Source organism: Acinonyx jubatus, chromosome B2 (assembly GCF_027475565.1).
Source record: "Acinonyx jubatus isolate Ajub_Pintada_27869175 chromosome B2, VMU_Ajub_asm_v1.0, whole genome shotgun sequence".
In the NCBI taxonomy this organism is placed as follows: domain Eukaryota; kingdom Metazoa; phylum Chordata; class Mammalia; order Carnivora; family Felidae; genus Acinonyx; species Acinonyx jubatus.
The window spans coordinates 108,181,086-108,200,880 of NC_069385.1; the positions used below are offsets into that span (position 1 = coordinate 108,181,086).

The window sequence follows — 19,795 nt, forward strand, 5'->3', positions numbered from 1 at the left end:
CAGAGTGGGAAGTCAGTTAAAAAGTTAGGACTTCTGGGTTTGTGTTATCTGCCTGGTCCCAGTCACTCCTGCTTACCCTCATTCCTTTTTCCCTGCCTTGGAAGCAGCTCCTCCCCTCCAGCTTCCTCACCTCTCCAACGATCTCAGCACAGGGGTCACCTGAGTGGTGTGAGAACTACAACTCCCAGAGTGCCCTGTTCCTGCCTCCGGAGTAGGGCAGGCTGGGAATGCTGTGCCCTCCAGCGAGCTTTTCCATTGGCAAAGGAAGAGAGAGTGGGCAGGGGCCTCTTAGCCTGCCCAAGTCCCCGGCAGCCAGGGTACTGCCCTCCAGCCCGGTTCCCCGCCACTGCCCACTGCCGGGCTGCCCGGGCCCTCTTTGGGCTGGGTGGGTGGGGCGGGGAGGAGGAGGGAAGGGGCAGCCAGCCCGGATACCTGGGTTCTGGGAGTGTCTGGGGACGGAACCTAGCAGGGCTCTGGGGAGGCTCCTACGGTGGAGAGGTGGAGAAGTGTGGCCGAGGCACGCTGCTCCACCCCGTCCTACTGGGGGCCCCTGGGGGCCCCTTCTGCTGACAACACTGAAACTCTGCCTGGGGTGGGGGTGGGGGTCCCCAGGGAAGAGAGGAAACCAGACAAAGAGAGAGAACAACAAACCGAGAATCAGTGACTGTAACTCTGGCAGCAAGCATCCCCTAGCCCCTTGGGGGGACTCAGAGGGTTTCTCCTGCCCACCGATCCCTGGTTTTCCCCTTCCTGACACTTCAATTGCAGGGGAAGAGGCACCAGCTCTCAAGTGGAGGGGGAAGCTGTGGTTGTTTATATGTTATACTTGGTCCCAGGGAGTCTCTGAAAAGCCTGTATTAAGAAGGCTAAAGTGGTAACTGCCCAGTGTTTATGCCTCCCTCTTCCCTTCCAGCCCAAGTCGCCTTAAAAAAACCCCAAAACCCCATGAATTTAGTAATTACAACAGGCGTCACTTATCTAGTACCCACTGTTTCAAGAATAATACATACACAATTTCGTTTAATCCTCGACAATCCTGAGTTGGATCTTATTGCCATTTTAAGATGAGGGCACAGGGGCTCAGAGAGGTTAAATAACTTTCCCTAAGTCACACTGCTCATAAAATGATGGAGTTCAAACCTAGGTCAACTTCCTTCTAAAGCTAGAACACTGTTCAGGGCACCATGCTTTTCTGATGTGCCTAGAACAGGACTCCGCACAACACAGAAGTTTCATAAATGCTCATTCTCCAGCTAGAGAACACCAGAGCATTGTGGGAATGTGTATGTTTAGGTGTGCAGACATGTGTTGATGTGTCTGTGTGTGTGTTGGGGGGTAGGTAGGAGAATCCGAGGCAGGCTCCAGGCCCTGGTGTGTAAGTTGGGGGGTGTGTGGGTGTGCCTAGAAGCTTGGATATGTAAACGTGAGGTGTGTAGAACCCTGCAGTACCAGGGTTAAAGTGAGGTTAAAGGTAGGTATAGGTATCTTGGATCTTGGGTCTGTGATGGTTGGCGGCCCTCTGAATTAGTGGCCCCCGCCCCCCCCCCCCCCCCAGTATACTCCAGCAATCAAGACAGCCCATTCCTAGTTTTTGCCTCTTTCCCCAACTCCAAGGCTCCGTCAGACCAGAATGCAATGGGTACAAACCCCTGGAGTACCACGCACCACCCCCCCCCAGTCCTGTCCACACTGAAAGAAGGTGGAACGTTCTGCGAGCTTCTGCAGTAAGGGGGCCCCATAGGGTGGGTCAGGTAGATGCTTAGTAACTGAAATTATGGTGTCTATCTGCTGCTTCCCTCTTTACAGTCACAAAGCACTCCCCCCCTCCCCCAACAACTGCATTGATCTTACCCCTGACCCCCAAGGAAGGCAAGGTACTTGCTGGATAAGATCACTATCCCCTCTTTTCAGGGGAGGAAGCAGGGGCCCAGGGAGAGAGAAGGAGAAGGACTCACATGAGGTCACAGGGCAGGTAAAGGGTGGAGCCAGGGCCAGTGGCTCTTCAGGCTCACTGGTGTCCTTGGTGCTCCTAATTGTGGGGGGCCGGGTTGTGGGGGGGCTGAACTTCACCTAGGGCAGCTGCTCAAAGCTTTTAGGGAGAGCAGCTGGGAGGGTGGAAGAAACTGAGGCAGAATATTTGGGGGGAGGACTAAGTGAGGGGGCAGTTCATCCCCTGGGCCAGGTGTATCCTGGAATTTCTCTAGTCTGACACTGAGACTTTAGCTGGCAGTATGTAGAAAGTGGAGGAGGATTTTATTTATTTATTTAAATTAAAAAAAAATCTTTATTTATTTTTGAGAGAGAGACAGAGTGTGAGCAGGGGAGGAGCAGAGAGAGAGGGAGACACAGATCTGAGGCAGGCTCCAGGCCCTGAGTTGGCTGCACAGAGCCCAACGCGGGGCTCGAACTCATGAACCGTGAGATCTTGACCTGAGCTGAAGTCGGACGCTCAACCGACTGAGCCACCCAGGCGCCCCCAAAATGGCAGAGGATTTTAGTTCTAGCTATCTAAATGTTGTTATGTTACCATTCAAAAGCGTGTGCATGGTGAGAGTGAGGGAGTTAGAAGGTAAAAGTTTTTTCTTCCAGAGTTACTTGGGAAGATTTCATTTAGGGCTTGGGATCAGGAAGGCTGTGTGTTCTGAAGGGAGGGGATGATGATGTAGGCCAGCTCTGCTACTATGTAACCTGGGCCTCAGTCTTCCAAACTGTAGCAAAGAGGTATTAATATCCTTGCTCCACCCCTCCAAGCTTCACAGGGATGGGCAAAAAAAAGTATCTGCAGGGGCGCCTGGGTGGCTCAGTCGGTTGTGCATCCGACTTCGGCTCAGGTCATGATCTCACGGTCCGTGAGTTCGAGCCCCACGTCAGGCTCTGTGCTGACAGCTCAGAGCCTGTAGCCTGTTTCAGATTCTGTGTCTCCCTCTCTCTCTGACCCTCCCCCGTTCAGGCTGTCTCTCCCTGTCTCAAAAATAAATAAACGTTAAAAAAAAAATTTTTTTTTTTTTTAAAGTGTCTTGAAAAGAGGATAAATAGTAGCAGGAAAAGGGACGTCTTAAGGCTCAGTCCCTTATGCTTCTGACTTCAGTTCAGGTCATGATCTCACTGTTCTGGAGTTGGAGCCAGAGTCGGGCTCTGTGCTGACAGCTCAGAGCCTGGAGCCTGCTTGGGATTCTGTGTTTCCCTCTCTCTCTGCCCCTCCCCCACTCGTGCTCTGTCTCTCTCTCTCTCTCTCTCAAAAATAAATAAACGTTAAAAAATTAAAAAAAAAAAGTAGTACGAAAAGAATGCATTTATCAAATATTGATTTCCCTCTTCTTCTGTGCCAGGCACTGTTCTAAGTGCTTTACACATGTTAGCTCATTTACTAGCCATCACAACCCTGAGAAGACACTGAGGTACAGAGAGGGTGCAGAACTTGCCCGATGTCACACAGTCAGTCTGTCACAGATCCAGATATGGACCCAGGCAGTCCGGCTTAAGTGTGTGGTCTTGACTGCCGCATGCTGCTGCCCTGGCCGGAGGAGAAGCTTCCATCAGGGACCTGGTGGGGTGGGGGCTGCCAGCTCCAGCTCTGGAAAAATGCCACACCCTATTTCTACCTGTTTGCCCTCCTTCTTGCCTGTGGCTGCCAGACCCTCCCACTCAGACTGTGGGATTGTAATTTCAGGCTCTATCTAGGATGAGACAGATCTGGCTACTGACCTGGGCAAATTACTTCACCACCCTGGGCCTCAGTTCCCTCATCAGTAAATGGGAATCATAATTCAGTTGTGTGGTTGTTTTGAGAACTAAACAAGATGACTTATGTAAAGCTCTTAATACAGTTCAAGGCACATGACGGATTCTAAAAATATTAGGTACTGTTATTAATAAAGTGTTGGCATAAAAGGGGTTGGTTTAGTGAAGGAAAACTGGTAAAAATCAAAATAAAGGAAAACAGACTTTAACGTGACAGAGCCCCTCAGTCAGGATGGGCTTCTTGTTTAGACTAAAGGGTTTATATGGCCTTCAGGACTCTGCCGCTGAGTGGCAGGGAGTGTTCCAAGACTCTTCAAACATATCCAATCCATCTGTAGCAGACCAGAAAGGTGGGAGCCCAGGAGGGTGATGTTATGCCAAGATGGGTCAGAAGTTTAGAGAAGAGAACCCATTATTGATCAACAACGAGGCAGGGTGCCAGGCTCTTTCCCTGTGTTATCTAGTTGATCCTCATGATAAATCTCGTAAGGAGGTGGTAGTAAATGCACTTTTTAATTAAAACTAAGGTTCAGACAGGTTAAGTAACTTGTCAAGGTCACACAGCTAAAGAATGGCAGATCTGGAATTTGAACTGAGCTCTCCAAGACTCTGTTATAATCGGAGGGAACTTGTAGGATGTCCAAAAGGGGGTTAGCTTCCCTAATTACCTTTAGCTACTCACCACCTGCCTTCTGCCTTGCCACATCCCCACCCACCACCCAACCATAGGCCAAGACTGAGTTGTATGAGCCAACAGCAGGCCCCAGCTTGTGCCACCTGGAGCAAGCCAGGGCCTGGACCCTCTGGTGCCCTGGAGGACAGTCACGCTGCCAGCACAACCAGGGCTGGAAGCCTGGTAGACACTCCCACTCCTCTCCTCTCACGGCCTGGGAAGCAAGACTGGGGGTCCCTACTCAAGAGGGGTTGAGCACAGCCTCATTTTTCCTGGGCAGACCCAGGGAAAGGGTAGAGAGTGGTATTGGGTACAGAAGCCCAGACCCTCCTGCCTCGCAGGGAAGTGGAGTGCTGAGCGGCCAGAGCTCCCCCCAGGGGACCCAGGGAGGTGGCAGCACAGAGCCCCAAGGGCAACTGGCCCCTCTGACCTCTCCTCTCCACTTCCCAAGCGACCTTCTCTTCTGAGGAGCAAGGCGCCAAATCTTTGGGACTGTCCTCGCTAGGCGGTCAAGAAGGCCAGGAGGGACAAAGCGCGCCCCCTCCCCCCAACAGGGCCTTTGCCCCACTCCTTGTTCCGCCTCTGAAGCCTTTCCCCACCGCACCCTCCAACGCAGGCCCGGGCGGCTCATGAATGAACTGCACTGTGCGGGGCGCAAGGAGAGGACACGCTCCCGGGGCCAGTCGCCTCTTCAGCCCGAGACCAGTCCCCAGACGGGCTGGGGGCAGCTGCCGGCCTCCAGCCAGCACCCGCGAACCCTGCCCTTGTCCGAGCCCGAACCCCTGCCCCGGGCAGGCTTGGGGGGGTGGGTGGTTCTCGGCCCCGGGAACAGAAGATAAAAGAGACCGAGGACATTGGACTTGGCGACCCTGGAATCCAAAACTCGGGGGCGGGGGCGGCAGGTTCCCCACAGCGGCGGCGAGCTGATGGGGGCGCAGCTGGAACCCTGGAGGGGCATGCGGGGGGACGCGCACCTGGACCCGGCAGGTGGGAGAAGAGTGGCGCTTGGGGGCCAGGGGCGGGGGTCCCACCCCTCGGGATCTCCCTAGGGGTGGGGACAGACGGCGGTGCACATCTGGACCCGCGGCAGGGGTCAGAGGACTCGCATTTGGCTCAGGATGGTACGAGGTTGGGGGCAGCGCGCGGCACCACTGGGTCCCGCGGGCCCGGGCACCTCTGGGTCCCGCAGGAGGTTGAAGGGAGGGGACACGTAGCTGAGTCTGGGGTTTTCTTTGGGTGGTGGTAGGAGCCTCAAAGAAAAGAGAAGGGGTTGGGGAAGGGTCGCGTACTTACCCCCAGGCGCAGACTCGGCTCCGGCTTGGAGCCCCGGGTTGGGGCGGGGCGGGGCTGGGGGAGGGGGAGGGGGAGTCGCTGGGCGGCTCGAGCTCCGGGCTCCTGCGGCGGCCGCGGCAGTGTCTGGGGGAGGGGGAGCGGGAGGAGGGAGGGGGATGAGGAGGGGGCGGGGCCGCACAGGTCCCACCCCCCACGCCAGAACACGCAAGGCGCGCGCGCACTCTCAGATCGGCGCTCGCCTGGCTGGGTCGGGCGCGCAGGCGCAGTGGAGAGGCCGCGTGGGGGAGGAAGGCGGCGCTGGGCCAGAGGCCCGCCGCGGGATATTCCGGGGCGGCGAGAGCGGTACGACCCTGTGACGGGGGGAATGGGCGTCACGCTCCTCCTTCCCCGCTTCCTTTCTCCCCTGCACTAGCGAAGGCGCACTCCCCGGGGTGGACGGGGAAAAGCCGGAGTGGGAGGTTAGTGGGCCCCCTTGGGGGCAGAGGGCCAGTGGGAGGGGTCAGAGTGGGGAGGGGAGGCCTCTGACCCCGGTCCCCGAGGGCGGCGGGGGCTCCCGGGGTCTCTGCACCCCGCGACCCCCGCTTGCGCTCACCTGCCCTTCCCAGGGATGTGGGGCTGGCTTGGTGAGGGGCGGGCTGCAGTCCAGCCTTGGCGAGTTGGCGTCCGGCCCGTTACCCAGCCCCGGCTCCTTGAGTTTGTCTGCTTCTCTTGTCTTCCCTTCCCTTTTCCAGCTTGGGTCTTGAGATGACTTTGTGACTCGTTTGCCAGGCGCTTCTGTGGTGTGGAGAGTGAGTCCACTGCCTTCACTGTCATGCCGATGAGTGGCTCCCCCCTGTTCCAGGGGGTTCCCTGGTTTCTCATTTCACCAGAGGCTGCATCAGCCAGGGATTAAGACTGGAAAGATGAAGAGAGGGGGAGAGAGGGGGGAACAGACAGGCCGTGTGTATCCTCTTTTGAGGCACCTACACAAATAGATCACAAAGGCACGCAGAGTACCAACTTTTTCATTGAGTTTTGGGTTCCTGGAAGGCTCTGTCTTCCCTTCAGGCTTGAAGAGGGAGGTTTGGGAACAAAAAGGAAGTTTTGCGTTCCATACTGGGCAGTAAATGAACTTTGCCATCCTGGGAGATTGAATGGACTGAATTTATAAGCGGGGTAACAAAAGGGCATATGATGGAGTCATGTTGGGTTACCTGGGAAAAGCTGGGAGATTGGGAGATACTTAAACCGGGGCTGCTGGACAGAGGAAGGGGCACTGCTTACCTGGTTGTGTCCGGTTCTTGTGATTGGTCATTGTCTCTGCTGTCTGCTGGCTTTTTAAAGGGATCATTAAAAGCTTGTGGAATGCAACAGTAAGGTTTGATTTATTGCATTTCAAACTGAACTCCCATTCAAACTGAGTTCCATTGGTTAGTTGAAATCCAGTTTAGTGGATCACAGCCATCATTAAAAAAAAAAAAGGTAGAAGCCATCAGAGCGCATTTTACTTAGTAAGACCAAGTATTGTTTCTTGACAGTTGCTTCAGGTACCCATACATTCATACATATGTGAATGTGTCAAGTGTTAATATCATGTGTTTCTTCGTGTGTCACAGAAAACTTCGAAATGGATTGGTCTCCCTTATCTTCCTGTTGGCTGCCTTTCCTTCCTCAGCCTGAGTGTTCAGTCATTTGAAAATGTACACAAGGACTCAGCCCACTGGGAACGTACAGTAAAGAGCAGAGTGTGTCTCTTTAGAGAGGTACTGCCCAAGAAGAAGGATAATTTACTCTTCACTCGCGGAGATACACGCAGTTGAAGAACAAGCATTTTGTTGGAGTAGGAAGTACGTTGGTTTACTTAGGAAGGATAGAAAGGAGGATGAACCTGTCTTTGGTACACTCCCTGGTGGTCTTTGTAAGTTTGGATTCCGGGAGTTGTTTTGAGAGGGAGCAAGGAGTTTAGATGAAAAGGGGTCTGCTCTGGTTTTTGTTTTTCCGTGGATGGAATTGTTCATTTAACGCTTAGAGCTTCTTGGGTGTATGTTTCCTATGGACATTTTTGCATATGATGTTGATTTTATGGTTGTAAAGCTGGTGTGATCCATTGCCAAATAGCACTTGTCATGGAAGTGGATCTCTGAGGATCACTACAAGGTGTTTCTTATGTATTACTATTTTTTGTAAGTTTAGTTCTTTATTTTGAGGGAGAGAGTGTGTGTGCATGAGTGGGGAAGGGGGCAGAGAGACAGGGAGAGAGAATCCCAAGCAGGCCTGGGGCTGTCAGCGCAAAGCCTGATGCCGGTCTCAATACCATGAACTGTGAGATCACGACCTGAGCCGAAACCAAGAATTGGATGCTTAACCAACTGAACCACCCAGACACCCCTATGTATTACTGTTTCTTAATCTGAACATGTGGGGGATTCCCGGTCTATTTCTGCCTGTGCCTAATTAAGGTTTTTAAACCACATATTACTGGAGAGAAGAAGGAACTTTTCAAAAAACCTGAAATGATAATTGAATCAAATGTGCTGTGGAATCCATGAAGAAATGGTGGCCAAAACATTTTATTATTGCTCCTGAATGTCAGGGATAAAAACCTTGCATGGAGTCCATTTTCGGGTGGTACTCTGTTGGGTGCTAGACATGATTATTCAGGCTCTCCTCGACATTTAGAATCTTAGATGATGTAAAAGTCCTTTAAAACCTATTTTGTCCCAATTTTGTGTTGGGGAAAATGGATTTTCCTTTTGTTTTTGTTATTTGGATAGTTATTATGGCTGTGTGGCGGGGGGCCTTGGGGCCCCCAAAGGTCTCTTTTTGAAGGTCTCAAAAATCAGGTTACAAGTTAGCCTTCCTTTTAGAGGTTATGAGTTAGCCCTCATTTTAGAGGCTGATGGTTTTCTTTGGGTTGTACCTCACCGTTGTGCGATTTTACATGTGTATTAGCAATGACAACCAGGTTGGAAGAGAGAACTGATTCGAATTCCAGAAATGTTGCTCTGGGTGAGGTTATATGCTTTCTTTCTTTCTTTTTTTTTTTAATTATTATTTTTTTTAATATTTATTTTTGAGAGAGACAGAGACAGAATGTGAGTGGGTTGAGGCAGAGAGAGAGGGAGGTACAGAATCTGAAGCAGGCTCCAGGCTCGGAACTGTCAGCACAGAGCCCGACGTGGGGCTCAAACTCACGAGCTGTGAGATCATGACCTGAGCCGAAGTTGGACGCTCAACCGACTGAGCCACCCTGGCGCCCTGGTAATATGCTTTCTTATTAACACATCAGTTAGCTCATTATTTATTCCTGAAACACAACTCAGAGTGGGAAAGTCCCCCTGTCAAAAACTTTCTAAAAATCATTTATGTCTTTAGAAAAGGGAAGGAACACTTTTCCATGTTTACTTTTAGCTGAAAAACACTTTTAGGAGTGAGTGATCCATAGTGGGGGGCACCTGGATGGCTCAGTTGGTTAAGGGTCTAACTCTTGATTTTGGGTCAGGTTATGATCTCTATTTGTGAGATCAAGCCTCATGTCTGGCTGTGCGCTAACAGTGAGAAGCCTGCTTGGGATTTTCTCTCTCACTCTCTTTCTGCTCCTCCCCTACTTGTGTTGTCTCTCTTTCTCTCTCTCTCAAAATAAACAAACGTTAACAAATTTAGGGGCACCTGGGTGGCTAAGTCAATTGAGTGTCCAGATCTTGGTTTCAGCTTAGCTCATGATCTCGTGGTTCGTGGGTTCTTGCCCCATATCAGGCTCTGCACTGGCAGCGTGGAACCTGCTTGGGATTCTTTCTCTCCTTCTCTCTGCCCCTCCCCTGCTTGTGCTCTGTCTCTCTCTCTCAAAATAAATAAACATTAAAGTTAATTAATCAATTAATTAATTAAAAGACATACCCATAGTGCTGCCTTGAGAATCAGGGAGCAAGGCTCTTCTCCCTGGTCAGCATCTGGGAAACAAACTGCTTACAGTGCAGACCTGGTCCTTACTGGTTAATCCAGAGAGGGATTCCCCGCTTAAGATGACCCTCTTCATGAGGCCTGCTAAAGCATTTTCATTTCCATGCCTCTTCGCTCTTCACTATGACCCCTGCTTGACAGAGAGTTGCTGAGGCCTGGAGAGGTTGATTCCAGGGGAGGGTGAGGGTGGAAGAGATATGCTTTCCGTCAGCAGCATCCTCTCTTTGAGTCCAGGGGCTCCCCTAGGCTTTTCTTTTTCTCTACTGCCCGCCTGCCCAACTGACAGTTCCATAAACCTGGCTCCTTGCCACTGGCCCAGTAGAGGTACTAATGGGAAGGAAGTATGTAACTGATTAAGTAGGACTTAACTTTGACTTATACAGTTTTTCTGAGTTTTGACCAAACCAAGATTGTTCCAAACTTACTTCCGGAACTATAGGTGTTTGCACACCTGTGAGGTCAGGAAGGAGGGGGAGCAAGTCTAGAATAGATAAAATCCACATATTGAAAAACCAACTTGAATAATTGAGAATTGTCATATACATTAAAGAACCACTATTTTATTTTTTTTAGTGTTTATTTTGAGAGAGAGAGAGAGTGTGCTCCTGCACACACAAGAGGGAGGGGCAGAGAGAGAGCCTGTGCTGTCAGTGCAGAGCCTGACGCAGGACAAGGGGGCTCCATTCGGTGAATTGACCTGAACCAAAATCAAGAGTCAGAAGCTGAATGGACTGAGCCACTACGGAGCCATCCAGGCGCCCCAAGAACCACCATTTAAATACTTTTGTAACAGGGTGGAGCATAAGGTAAATAAATAAACAAGCCTAGGTCAAGGACCCTGGAAACATTTTATCTTTGTGAATCACATTGAGAAATGGGGTCCTCACTAGTAGCCTTTGTAGAAACAGCCCACTGTGCCTTGGAGGGATGCTTTGTTTATTGATAGTGATGCTGGGAAAACTGACACTTTGGCTGGTGAATGAGATCAGCTCAGCTTCGGTCCTAATCTGGGCTGGGTGTAGGGTAGATATTTATTGAAAAGACAGCTTTATTTTATTTTATTTTATTTTATTTTATTTTATTTTATTTTATTTATTTTTTAGAGAGCACAAGTAGGGAGGGGGCAGAGGGAAAGAGAGAGAGAATCTTAGGCAGGCTCCTAGCGCAGCGTGGAGCCCAACACAGGGCTCAATCTCACAACTGTGAGATCATGACCTGAGCCAAAATCAAGAGTCAGACCATTAACTGACTTAGCTACCCAGGTGCCTATGAAGAGACAGCTTTTTAATTTCCGAGTTTTAAAAGATTTGACAGAGGAGAAAGAGCGCTTGCCCTCTGTGTGGCATGCTTGTTTCTGTGAAGTTTATTAATGGTTAAAGCAGCATCTTAGCTGTGTAGGGTACAGTGGAAACAGCTTTCTGGCCTTGGACAATCGGCAAGTTGCTTAGCATTTTGGACTTCATTTCTTCATCTGCAAAATGGTACTTTACTGAGCCCCCAGAACTATTCAAAACCCTTAACAGAGTCAACCCCTTACAGACTGTTGCTCTTTATCATTTGTCTATATGTTTCTGTTCGGTGCTCAAGAAGGGAATCATCCAGGGGCTCCTGGCTGGCTCAGTCGGTAGAGCACGCAACTCTTGATCTTGGGGTTGTAAATTTGAGCCCCCCACGTTGGGTGTAGAGATTATTTAAAAATAAAATCTCAAAAGAAAAAAAAAGTAACCACCCAACAAAATGATCTATGAAAGTACTTTGAGAATTGTAGCATGTTATACTTGTGTGAGGTTAAAAAAAAAAACCCACAAAATTTCCTAAAAGAGAATAATTGGGCAACAAAACAGTAATGAGTTTTAAAGCAACAAGTAGGAGTACTTATTGGTACAGAAAGATTGGGGTGAGATCTGCAGGAGATGGGAGGGACTCCTGCATGATAGGTCAGGGAGTCCTTTTTTTGATTCCTGGAAGCCGACAAGCTTCTGCTTTTTCCTGCTTTAATTAAGAAGGACATTTCTATCCTTACGGTAGGTGTATTTCCTTTTGTGGCTGGGCCTTGCATTTGTATAGTGTTTCTTTTCATTTACTGACATGTCCTTTGAACATGCCTATGTGATTGTGCTGAACTTTTAATTTTTGTCTCTTTTGTTAAGAGTCCATTCCTCTTTAGACGGCTTTATGTGGTACCTAACATGCCAGGCACTTAAAGATGGAAATTGTTCAGGTGGAAACAATGAATAAATAAATATATATGTGTATTTAACATGTATCTGTGACACTAAGTATACCATTTTGCTACTCCTTGCTCAAGGAATGGTACATTCCTGCTTTCCACAAAGCACCAGAGGTATAGGCTCTTTCTGTCTGCTTTTCCAGCTTAGTCTCTATGTGTTAAAATTAGCTAAACGTGTTCATTGTGTCTTGGAGGCTTCCCCAAGTCACTAGGAGCCAGAGTGAAGGGCACAAGAAAGACCCCCCCCCCCCCCCCGCCCCCAGCATGGGGCCTCTCTGGGACGAGCACGAATGAATTGCAATTGTAGATTAATTGTATTCATTTAACAGATACTTAGTGAACTCCATTTGGATACATTGTGCTGAGCCCTCTGAGTGTGCAGGTCCCTGCCCTCACTGCGTGTCTTTCTGATGGGACCTATAGGGCCATGCTAAGTAAAATACTCACCTGCTTGGCCCTCCCTGGCCTCCAAAACCGAAGGGAGATCTTAAAGCTAAACCAGGATGGAAAGTGAGCACAATTCTTGGATTTTATTAAGTAATCTCTCTCTTTCTTTCATTCCTCCCCTCCTTCCTTCTCTTGCTCCCCCATCCCCCTCTCCCTGGAGAGGTTGTGATTCATACTCTAAACCTGGAGGGCAATACTTGGTGCTGACCAGGAAGTGGCATGAAAAGCCATCTCTGGCACTGGAGTCTTCCGAATAGCTGGCCTCTGAGTGAGAGTGTTGTAGAGGAGGAAATATCATTGGGGTTAGTTTCCCGTGCACACAAGACTCAGAGTGACATTGCTTGTAAAACAAAGCATTATATATAGACCGCTCTGAAGTGAATCAGGGCTGTGTCTGCATGATGGATTTATGCTAGGAAATAACATCAAGGTCAGTTGGAGTTGCTTTGAAGTAAATTGCTGCTTCCATTATTACTCTTGCCTGATCCGAACCAGTTATCTAGTGGTGGGATGAGGGACCTTTCCACAGTGGGCACTGTAGGCACTAGGCCCAGGAGATGATTCCAGGGGCTGGTATACATGGCACGGGCTAATCCTCCCATGACTAGCACCATGGTTCTCCCAAAGCATGTTTGCATGTGATGTCCTGGTTCCTGATACACAGATAACAGCTCTACAGGGTCTGGATTTCCTTCTATGTGGAGCCGTGGGTGAGGGGAGTCTCTCTTTCTGTTGGCTACCTCATTTTAAAATTTTTAAAAAATTTGCCCTCGGGAAGGGCAGAGAGAGGGGAAGACACAGAATCCAAAGCAGGCTCCAGGTTTTGAACTGTTAGCACAGAGCTGGATGCAGGGCTCGAACTCAGGGACTGTGAGATCATGACCTGAGCCAAAGTCAGACGTTTAACTGACTGAGTCACCCAGGTGCCCTGGCCACCTCATTTATTTTATTCAACAGGTATTCATTGCACTCCTATTCTATCAAGACCTGCTGGGGTGGGAGTAGAGGGGACCACAGATTTTTTTTTTTTTTTTTTGAGAAATAAGGGACACGTGTACAGTAAGTGAATATATTTGGTTCTTGTGTGCTTTCAAGTTCATGGGAATGCTTACTGCTGTCCATTTGATGTCTTAAGTCCTTTGGGTGTGGAGGTCACTATCAGATCCACTGAAGGGCTAGTGAAAAGTCTTTGAATTGGACCTTTTCTTGTGAAAATGGAAGTACCTGCTGGAGATGTCAATGTATGACTCCTGTGTCTGAGGGCAGTACATATAATCCTCGTGATCTGAGTCTATATGACCCTTGAATTCCTGTAGTGAGTTCAGATGCCACGTTATCAAGATCTCTGCAGTCTCTGAGTTTTGGAGAGTAGCAAGGACTGGAATGTTAAGGGTTATCAGCCTTATCTCAAAAAAGTATCTAAATTTATGCGGTGACTGAGTTTGGATAGTGAACGTTGGCGCTGTGAGAGTTCCTCTGGCACAGGATCCCCAGATGTCCTCGGTGTGCAGGAGGGGTAGCAAGTGATGCTGTGGTTTTACACAAGGCTGCCTGGGGGAGATGCGATTGGCACTAGGGCAGATTTAGCTGGGCAGAGCTGGGCATAGGTTGTGGGGGCGGCTTGTGAGCAAGGCACAGAGAGGAGGTCTGGCTTTGGGTTTGTGCCCAGGCTGCCCTGTGGATTTTCGAGAGGTGCCTTGAGTCATGGGTTTGTTGTACCCAAGTCGGGAAAGTTCTGGGAAGCCCCCAGCACTTCGGCAGCCCTGGGACTAACGTAAGTGTCACTGAGGAAGAGGTGCGGTGTGAAGAGGCAGGGTGTTGCAGTTCTCGGGAGAGGGAATGTGGGTGGGTGGTGCTGGGCTAATCTTGAGGGTTCTGTGGAGGAGCTGAGGAGCCTCTTTCCTCCCTGGGAGTGAGAACAAGGGCCCGCCAGCATCAGATGGGAAAGCTTGGCTGAGATCGGAGGTAGCCGCCGCCTGGACCAGACGGACTGCTTTTCAGAGCCTTTTTTTTTTTTTTAGGCCAATTTTTAGTTATTGCTCAGAGTGTGGAACTCTTCTTGCCACCTACACTACACATTGTCCTCAAAAACTTAAATTGGATTAAAGTGAATAATTTTCACCTGGTGCTTATATAGTTCGGTTGATTCAGCAAGCATTGGGTTGGGGATGAGTAAAATGTGTATGTGATACCAGTGATGGAATGGGGAGGATTTAACAGTTGGAAAAATACTAATAGTAAAATTAAAGTTAAACCACGTTAACTGTTGAGTAAGAGCATGGGTTCAGATTTCAATTTTGTCACTCCTGGCCGTGTGACCTTGGGCAAATTATCTAACCTCGCAGGGCCTCATTCCTTCATGTATAAAATGAGGCTGGTACTAATACCTATTTTATAGTTTTGTGAGGCTTAAAGAAGATGATAATGTAAAGCACTTAGTCTAGCGCCTGATGCTTTATAACTATTAGGTAAATTTTCATAAAGAAAAAAACCGAGAAAGACCAGATGACCCTTAAAGCTGCTTCTTGCCCTAAGCTCCCTTTTGAGAAGTGAGCTTTGCATGGCAGAGTGAAGCTGTACAGTGTGTGGGAAGACCCTTGGGCTGAAGCTGGGCCTGGTTCTGGTTCTGCCCATGGCCAGCTGTGGGGCTTCAGAGAGAGAGAAAGAGAGACAGACACACACACACACACACACACACACACACACACACACACACACAGAATCCAAAGCAGGCTCCAGACTCTGAGCTGTCAGCACAGATCCCGACACGGGGCTCAAACCCATGAACTGCGAGATCATGACCTGAGCCGAAGTTGGATGCTTAACCAACTGAGCCACCCAGGCACCCTGTCCTTTGTTTTTTTCATCTTTTTTTTTTTTTAATGTTTGTTTATTTTTGAGAGAGTACAAGTGGGGAAGGGGAAAAGAGAGACGGAGATAGAGAATCCCAAGCAGGCCCCATGCCATCAGTAAAGAGCCTGATGTGCGGCTCAAACCCACAAACTGTGAGGTCGTGACTTGAGCTGGAGTCAAGAATCGGGACACTTAACCAGCTGAGCCACCCAGGCTCCCCCATGCTCTGTCCTTTGCATGGCTTATCTCATGACCAGCTGTGTGTAGGTGTTCCAGATGGGGAAATTGAAGCTCATAGTTCCTTGTCCAGGGTCACCTAGCTATAAAGGTAAAGCTAGCCTCTTCTGATTGTCTTTGATTCGGTATGTCAGACGTTAGTAGTTCTAGAAGTTAGCTGCCTTTCTTTGCATTTAATTTTCTGATCATAACTACATTTTGGCCAATGCTTCCTGGGTTGTCTTAAGGAAAACACTGGAGAATAAGCTTGTAATTTGAGGCTAAATTGTAGTTAATAAGCATTTCTGGAGTGTCTAGATGTTTCTGTGGAAGTAAATAGTGACTCCCGCTCCCACCCTTGTTAAATAAAATCTTATCTGAGGTGCTTTGAAGTTACAGGAGGGAGGGCTGTGTGTAAATACTCCAGTGGTAGAGGCCTTTCTCAGCAGAAAGTTCTCGATGAGGCCCTCTGTAGCCAAATATTTGGATAGAAGAACAGGCATGTTTTGCAGCTAGAATTGCTGGCTGGCTATAGGATTTTCTTAAACGTACCCCTAACGGATGCCCAGGTCTTGCAGGCAGCTGGGGTTGCCATATTTGTTGGGGCTAGGGAGCTGCGGGGTTGGGGTTCTGCAAGTTGGAGGAGTCGGTCTGGGGTTGGTGTTTGTTCTTCTGTCTCCACCTTGTTGTCCCAAACACGGCTTTCAGCTGTAGAGTGGGGCAGGTAATTTTTCTGTGTTATATTGTTGTTTGGGAGACTGATCCAGATAGAGGCTTTAGTTGGTGACGTGGCGAGGGCATCCTTTGGCTCTACTTGACTAGCCTTGAGCTATCCAGGTGTTCTGGCTTTTATATCTGGGGAAAGGTGATATGGTGACAAGACAAGCTGGCAGTTGGTCAGGTAGTCTGCTTTCAGGGAGTAAAAGTTCTGGTTTCAGGAGACACAGGAGTGTCAGAGGCACTGGTGTGTAGGCTCTCCTCTGTGGAGGACTTGGGAAGGGGTCACTGGCTGGTTGTGTACCAGAGGATTCCTGCTTTCTTCCTGCCGATGGAAGTCTGTAACCAGGAAGGCATCCTCTGTGCTATTGTATTATAGCAAGAACTGCTGTGGGCCGTGCCAGCTCTCTGACCCCAGTGAGAATATGAATCAGCAAAACTGGAGCTAGAGTTCCACCTAATCATCTGTGTATCTTTTAACCAGTAAGATTTATATTTAGTGACTAATGATCTTATGCTAGAAGTACCACCTCCCACACGAGTCCCCAGCAGGTTGGCTCTGAGTAAGGACACTGACTTAGAAATAACCCCTTTCCCCCTCTTTTCCTGCAGGATTTGCCATGGCTTTCTTTGCTGGGCTCTGGTGCCCCTTCACCCGTGCAGGCAGAGCCCTCAGCCAGCGCAGTTTCAGGTAACTTTCCCATTTGGTTCTTAAAGCTGCGTCTTTGAGTAAACCTCCCATCAGGGCTGGGCATCACATGACTCGAAAGGGAGTGGGAACCCAGAGAGGTAGGCTTGGCATCTGGGAAAGCTTAAGGGGCCAGAGCGGCTGGGGTTTGGTCAGGTCAGGTAAGAGGATTGGTAAGGAGGTAGCTTTGCTGTTGGAGGTAGGGTAGGGAGTGGCCTACGGTAGATGTAACTTCGGTCCTTGCTGGACTCTGACATTTCTTGACCTTGTCATTCCCCCAGTGCAGGAAAACCTTTTCTTTTAAAAATGGAATCTCTTTTTATTTTTATTTTTTTAATTTTTATTTTTAACGTTTATTTATTTTTGAGACAGAGAGAGACAGAGCATGAACAGGGGAGGGGCAGAGAGAGAGGGAGACACAGAATCTGAAACAGGCTCCAGGCTCTGAGCGGTCAGCACAGAGCCCGACGCGGGGCTCGAACTCACGGACCGTGAGATCATGACCTGAGCCGAAGTCGGACGCTTAACCGACCAAGCCACCCAGGCGCCCCTGGAATCTCTTTTTAAAAAGTTACATGCTTACTACCAAAACTCAGGCACGGTGGAAGTATGACAGCCTCCCCTCCTTATAGATGCTAAGCCAGGACGCAGAGCCCCGGGTGTGTTCCTGTTGGCAAATGTGCCTTCTGGCCCCATTCGTGCACTCACTCCCTGGCGTTTACTGAGCACTGTGCCTAGGGTTGGTCATAGATGAATAAGAATTGCTTCCTGTCCTGAAAGAGTCTTCACAGTTGGCCACAGGAGCAAACTTGGAAACAAATAACTCTGAGGAAATGTGACCAGTATAATAATAGAGGTTTGTACGGTGCTTTGGATGGCTTGAGACAGGAGCTGCTAATGGACGAGGAGGGGGAAGGGAGAGCGGAGGCAGCCTTCCCACAAGGGAAGTGGGAGCAGACCCGTCCAGGCCTCCAGGGCGGGCTAAGAGGCATGGTGTGCCCGGAGGGCACAGGTCACTCTGGTCAATGGGAAGAGGTTGTGGACCTCAGCAGGTAAGGGGGGGCCAGACTGTCGACAGTGTAGACAGTGGTGGACCACTGTACAGTTTTAAGTGGTGGTGGGGGTGGGGGGGTTGGCCTCAGTTTAATGTTCTGATGAGAGCCCTTGGTCTGCAATGTGAGGCACACAGAACCACTTGGGACACTAATGTAACAGTCTTGGCGCAAGAGAGAAAGCTGTGGAACTGACAGAGTGTTGGTGGGGTTGGAGGGAAGGGACAGAGGGGCTTTGCAGGTAGTGGCAATAGGACTTGGCAGCCAGGGTGTTGATGGAGAGAGAGGTTTATGGCTTGGGGGCTGGAGAAGCCATTTTCTAGAAAGAAAATATGGCAGCAGGGGGAGGTTTGCAAGGGGAGACGATGAGGTCATTGTGGGACCTATTGAGCCTGCAGTATCAGTAGGACACGTTGCGGGGAGCTTGGAGTGAATGAAGGGCTAGAGTACAGGCGAGAAGTGGGGCCGGAGATGAAATTTACTAGTTGGAAGCAGAGGGAACCAATGAGATTACCTGGAGCAGGCATGTGGAATTCGAGGGGAGAGCCTAGGATTACCCGGGACAATGCCAGCACTTCAGGAAAATAGAAATCCACCTGTTATCAGACTGCTTAATAATAGTTTGTCTGCCTTTAATAGGTATTCTTTAAAACAAATTCCAGTCTAGTGGGGCAAATGCATTGAGACAAAAGATTGTTACCTTGACTTATTTCTGGTTTCTCCTATATTAGCAAACCTACTCATGTTGTCTAGTTCCCAGCAACACACAGATGGGAAGTTTGGGAATCCGTGTATTGTGGGGGAGCAGGTTTTGCAGGCTAGGTAATGGGTGAGGCCTGGCCCATAAAATATTCCCTTAATCCTCAGAGTTCTTTTGAATACTAAAGGCTTTCAGTTAGGTGGCCATGAAGATCGTTGTAACAGAGAGTCGGGTTTTCCTTAAAACCCCTCCAAGGTGAGATGTTGACCTGGCAGCAGAAGCTTTTGACCGTGAGGAAACTGTCTTGGTCACAGAGAAGTCTTCACAAGAACCCGACTTTCCGTCAGGGCCCTGGGTTTTGCTCTGTTCAGCATGTTGTTGCTAACGTTTGATCTCTCCCAGGCCTTGCCCTCTGAGGCCTCTGCACCCTGGCCAGGAAAGATACAGACTTCAGACATTTTTTCTCTTTCCCTAGCACCACTGGGAGCCTCGATGCAATTCAGAAGATGACGCGCGTACGTGTGGTGGACAACAGTGCCCTGGGGAACACCCCATACCATCGCCCTCCTCGTTGCATCCACGTCTATAACAAGAGTGGGGTGGGCAAGGTGGGTGACCGGATACTGCTGGCCATCAAGGGACAGAAGAAAAAGGCACTCATTGTGGGGCATCGCATGCCTGGTCCCCGGATGACCCCCAGGTTTGACTCTAACAATGTGGTCCTCATTGAGGACAATGGGAACCCTGTGGGGACCCGAATTAAGACACCCATCCCCACCAGCCTGCGCCAGAGGGAAGGTGAATTTTCCAAAGTGCTGGCCATTGCTCAGAACTTTGTGTGAGCAGTGGCCAGGCCACTGGCTGCACTGGGACTCATGGGAGGGGACTCGGGGCCTCATGCCAGGGAGCAGTGTCCTGTGAAAAAATAAACCTTTTCCTGTGTGTTCCTTCCTGAGCTTTCTGGGATGTAGTCATGAGGTAAATGGCACCAAAGCAGTTAAAAGGTGGCCAACCCTTGTCTGGCCACACAAGATGGCGGTCTTTGCAGGAAGTAGCCTATGAGCCCATCCAGGATTGTCAAGCTCTGGAGAATGGATGTACAAACCAAATGCCAATTCATACGTGTGCACTTGGACTTTGTCACTTTCTAACCAGGCAAGATTTTATTTTGTTTTATTTTTTTGCCAGCCAGCAATTTTTTTGTGTGTCAGAGGGTTTGAGATGTTAAATGGTTATGGAGATTACA

At 49.5% G+C, this 19,795-nt stretch overlaps 2 protein-coding genes across 5 annotated transcripts in view; one reads left to right on the forward strand and one right to left on the reverse strand.

The window, feature by feature from the left end:
- TMEM63B (transmembrane protein 63B) overlaps nt 1–6,455 on the reverse strand; it is a 25,004-nt gene extending 18,549 nt beyond the window's left edge. The window contains exons 1-2 of one of the 3 annotated variants that reach the window (XM_053222750.1): nt 6,300–6,455; nt 5,708–5,830 (exon numbers count right to left, since the gene is read on the reverse strand). The gene's annotated coding sequence lies outside the window, so the exon portion shown is untranslated. Of the gene's footprint in view, nt 1–3,422; nt 3,448–5,707; nt 5,831–6,299 lie in introns of those variants that run through there. The other 2 variants (XM_027057658.2, XM_053222749.1) reach the window with 2 other exon arrangements.
- MRPL14 (mitochondrial ribosomal protein L14) lies at nt 5,913–19,504 on the forward strand. 2 transcript variants are annotated; one of them, XM_015071191.3, is made up of 3 exons: nt 5,913–6,049; nt 16,722–16,800; nt 19,025–19,504. In XM_015071191.3, the coding sequence occupies exons 2-3, from the start codon at nt 16,730–16,732 to the stop codon at nt 19,389–19,391; spliced, it is 438 nt and encodes a 145-aa protein (XP_014926677.1). In that variant the 5' UTR covers nt 5,913–6,049; nt 16,722–16,729; the 3' UTR covers nt 19,392–19,504. The 2 variants fall into 2 exon arrangements, with proteins under 2 accessions (XP_014926677.1, XP_014926678.1); XM_015071192.2 differs by having other exon boundaries at nt 6,030–6,165.
- The last annotated feature ends 291 nt before the right edge of the window (nt 19,505–19,795 follow it).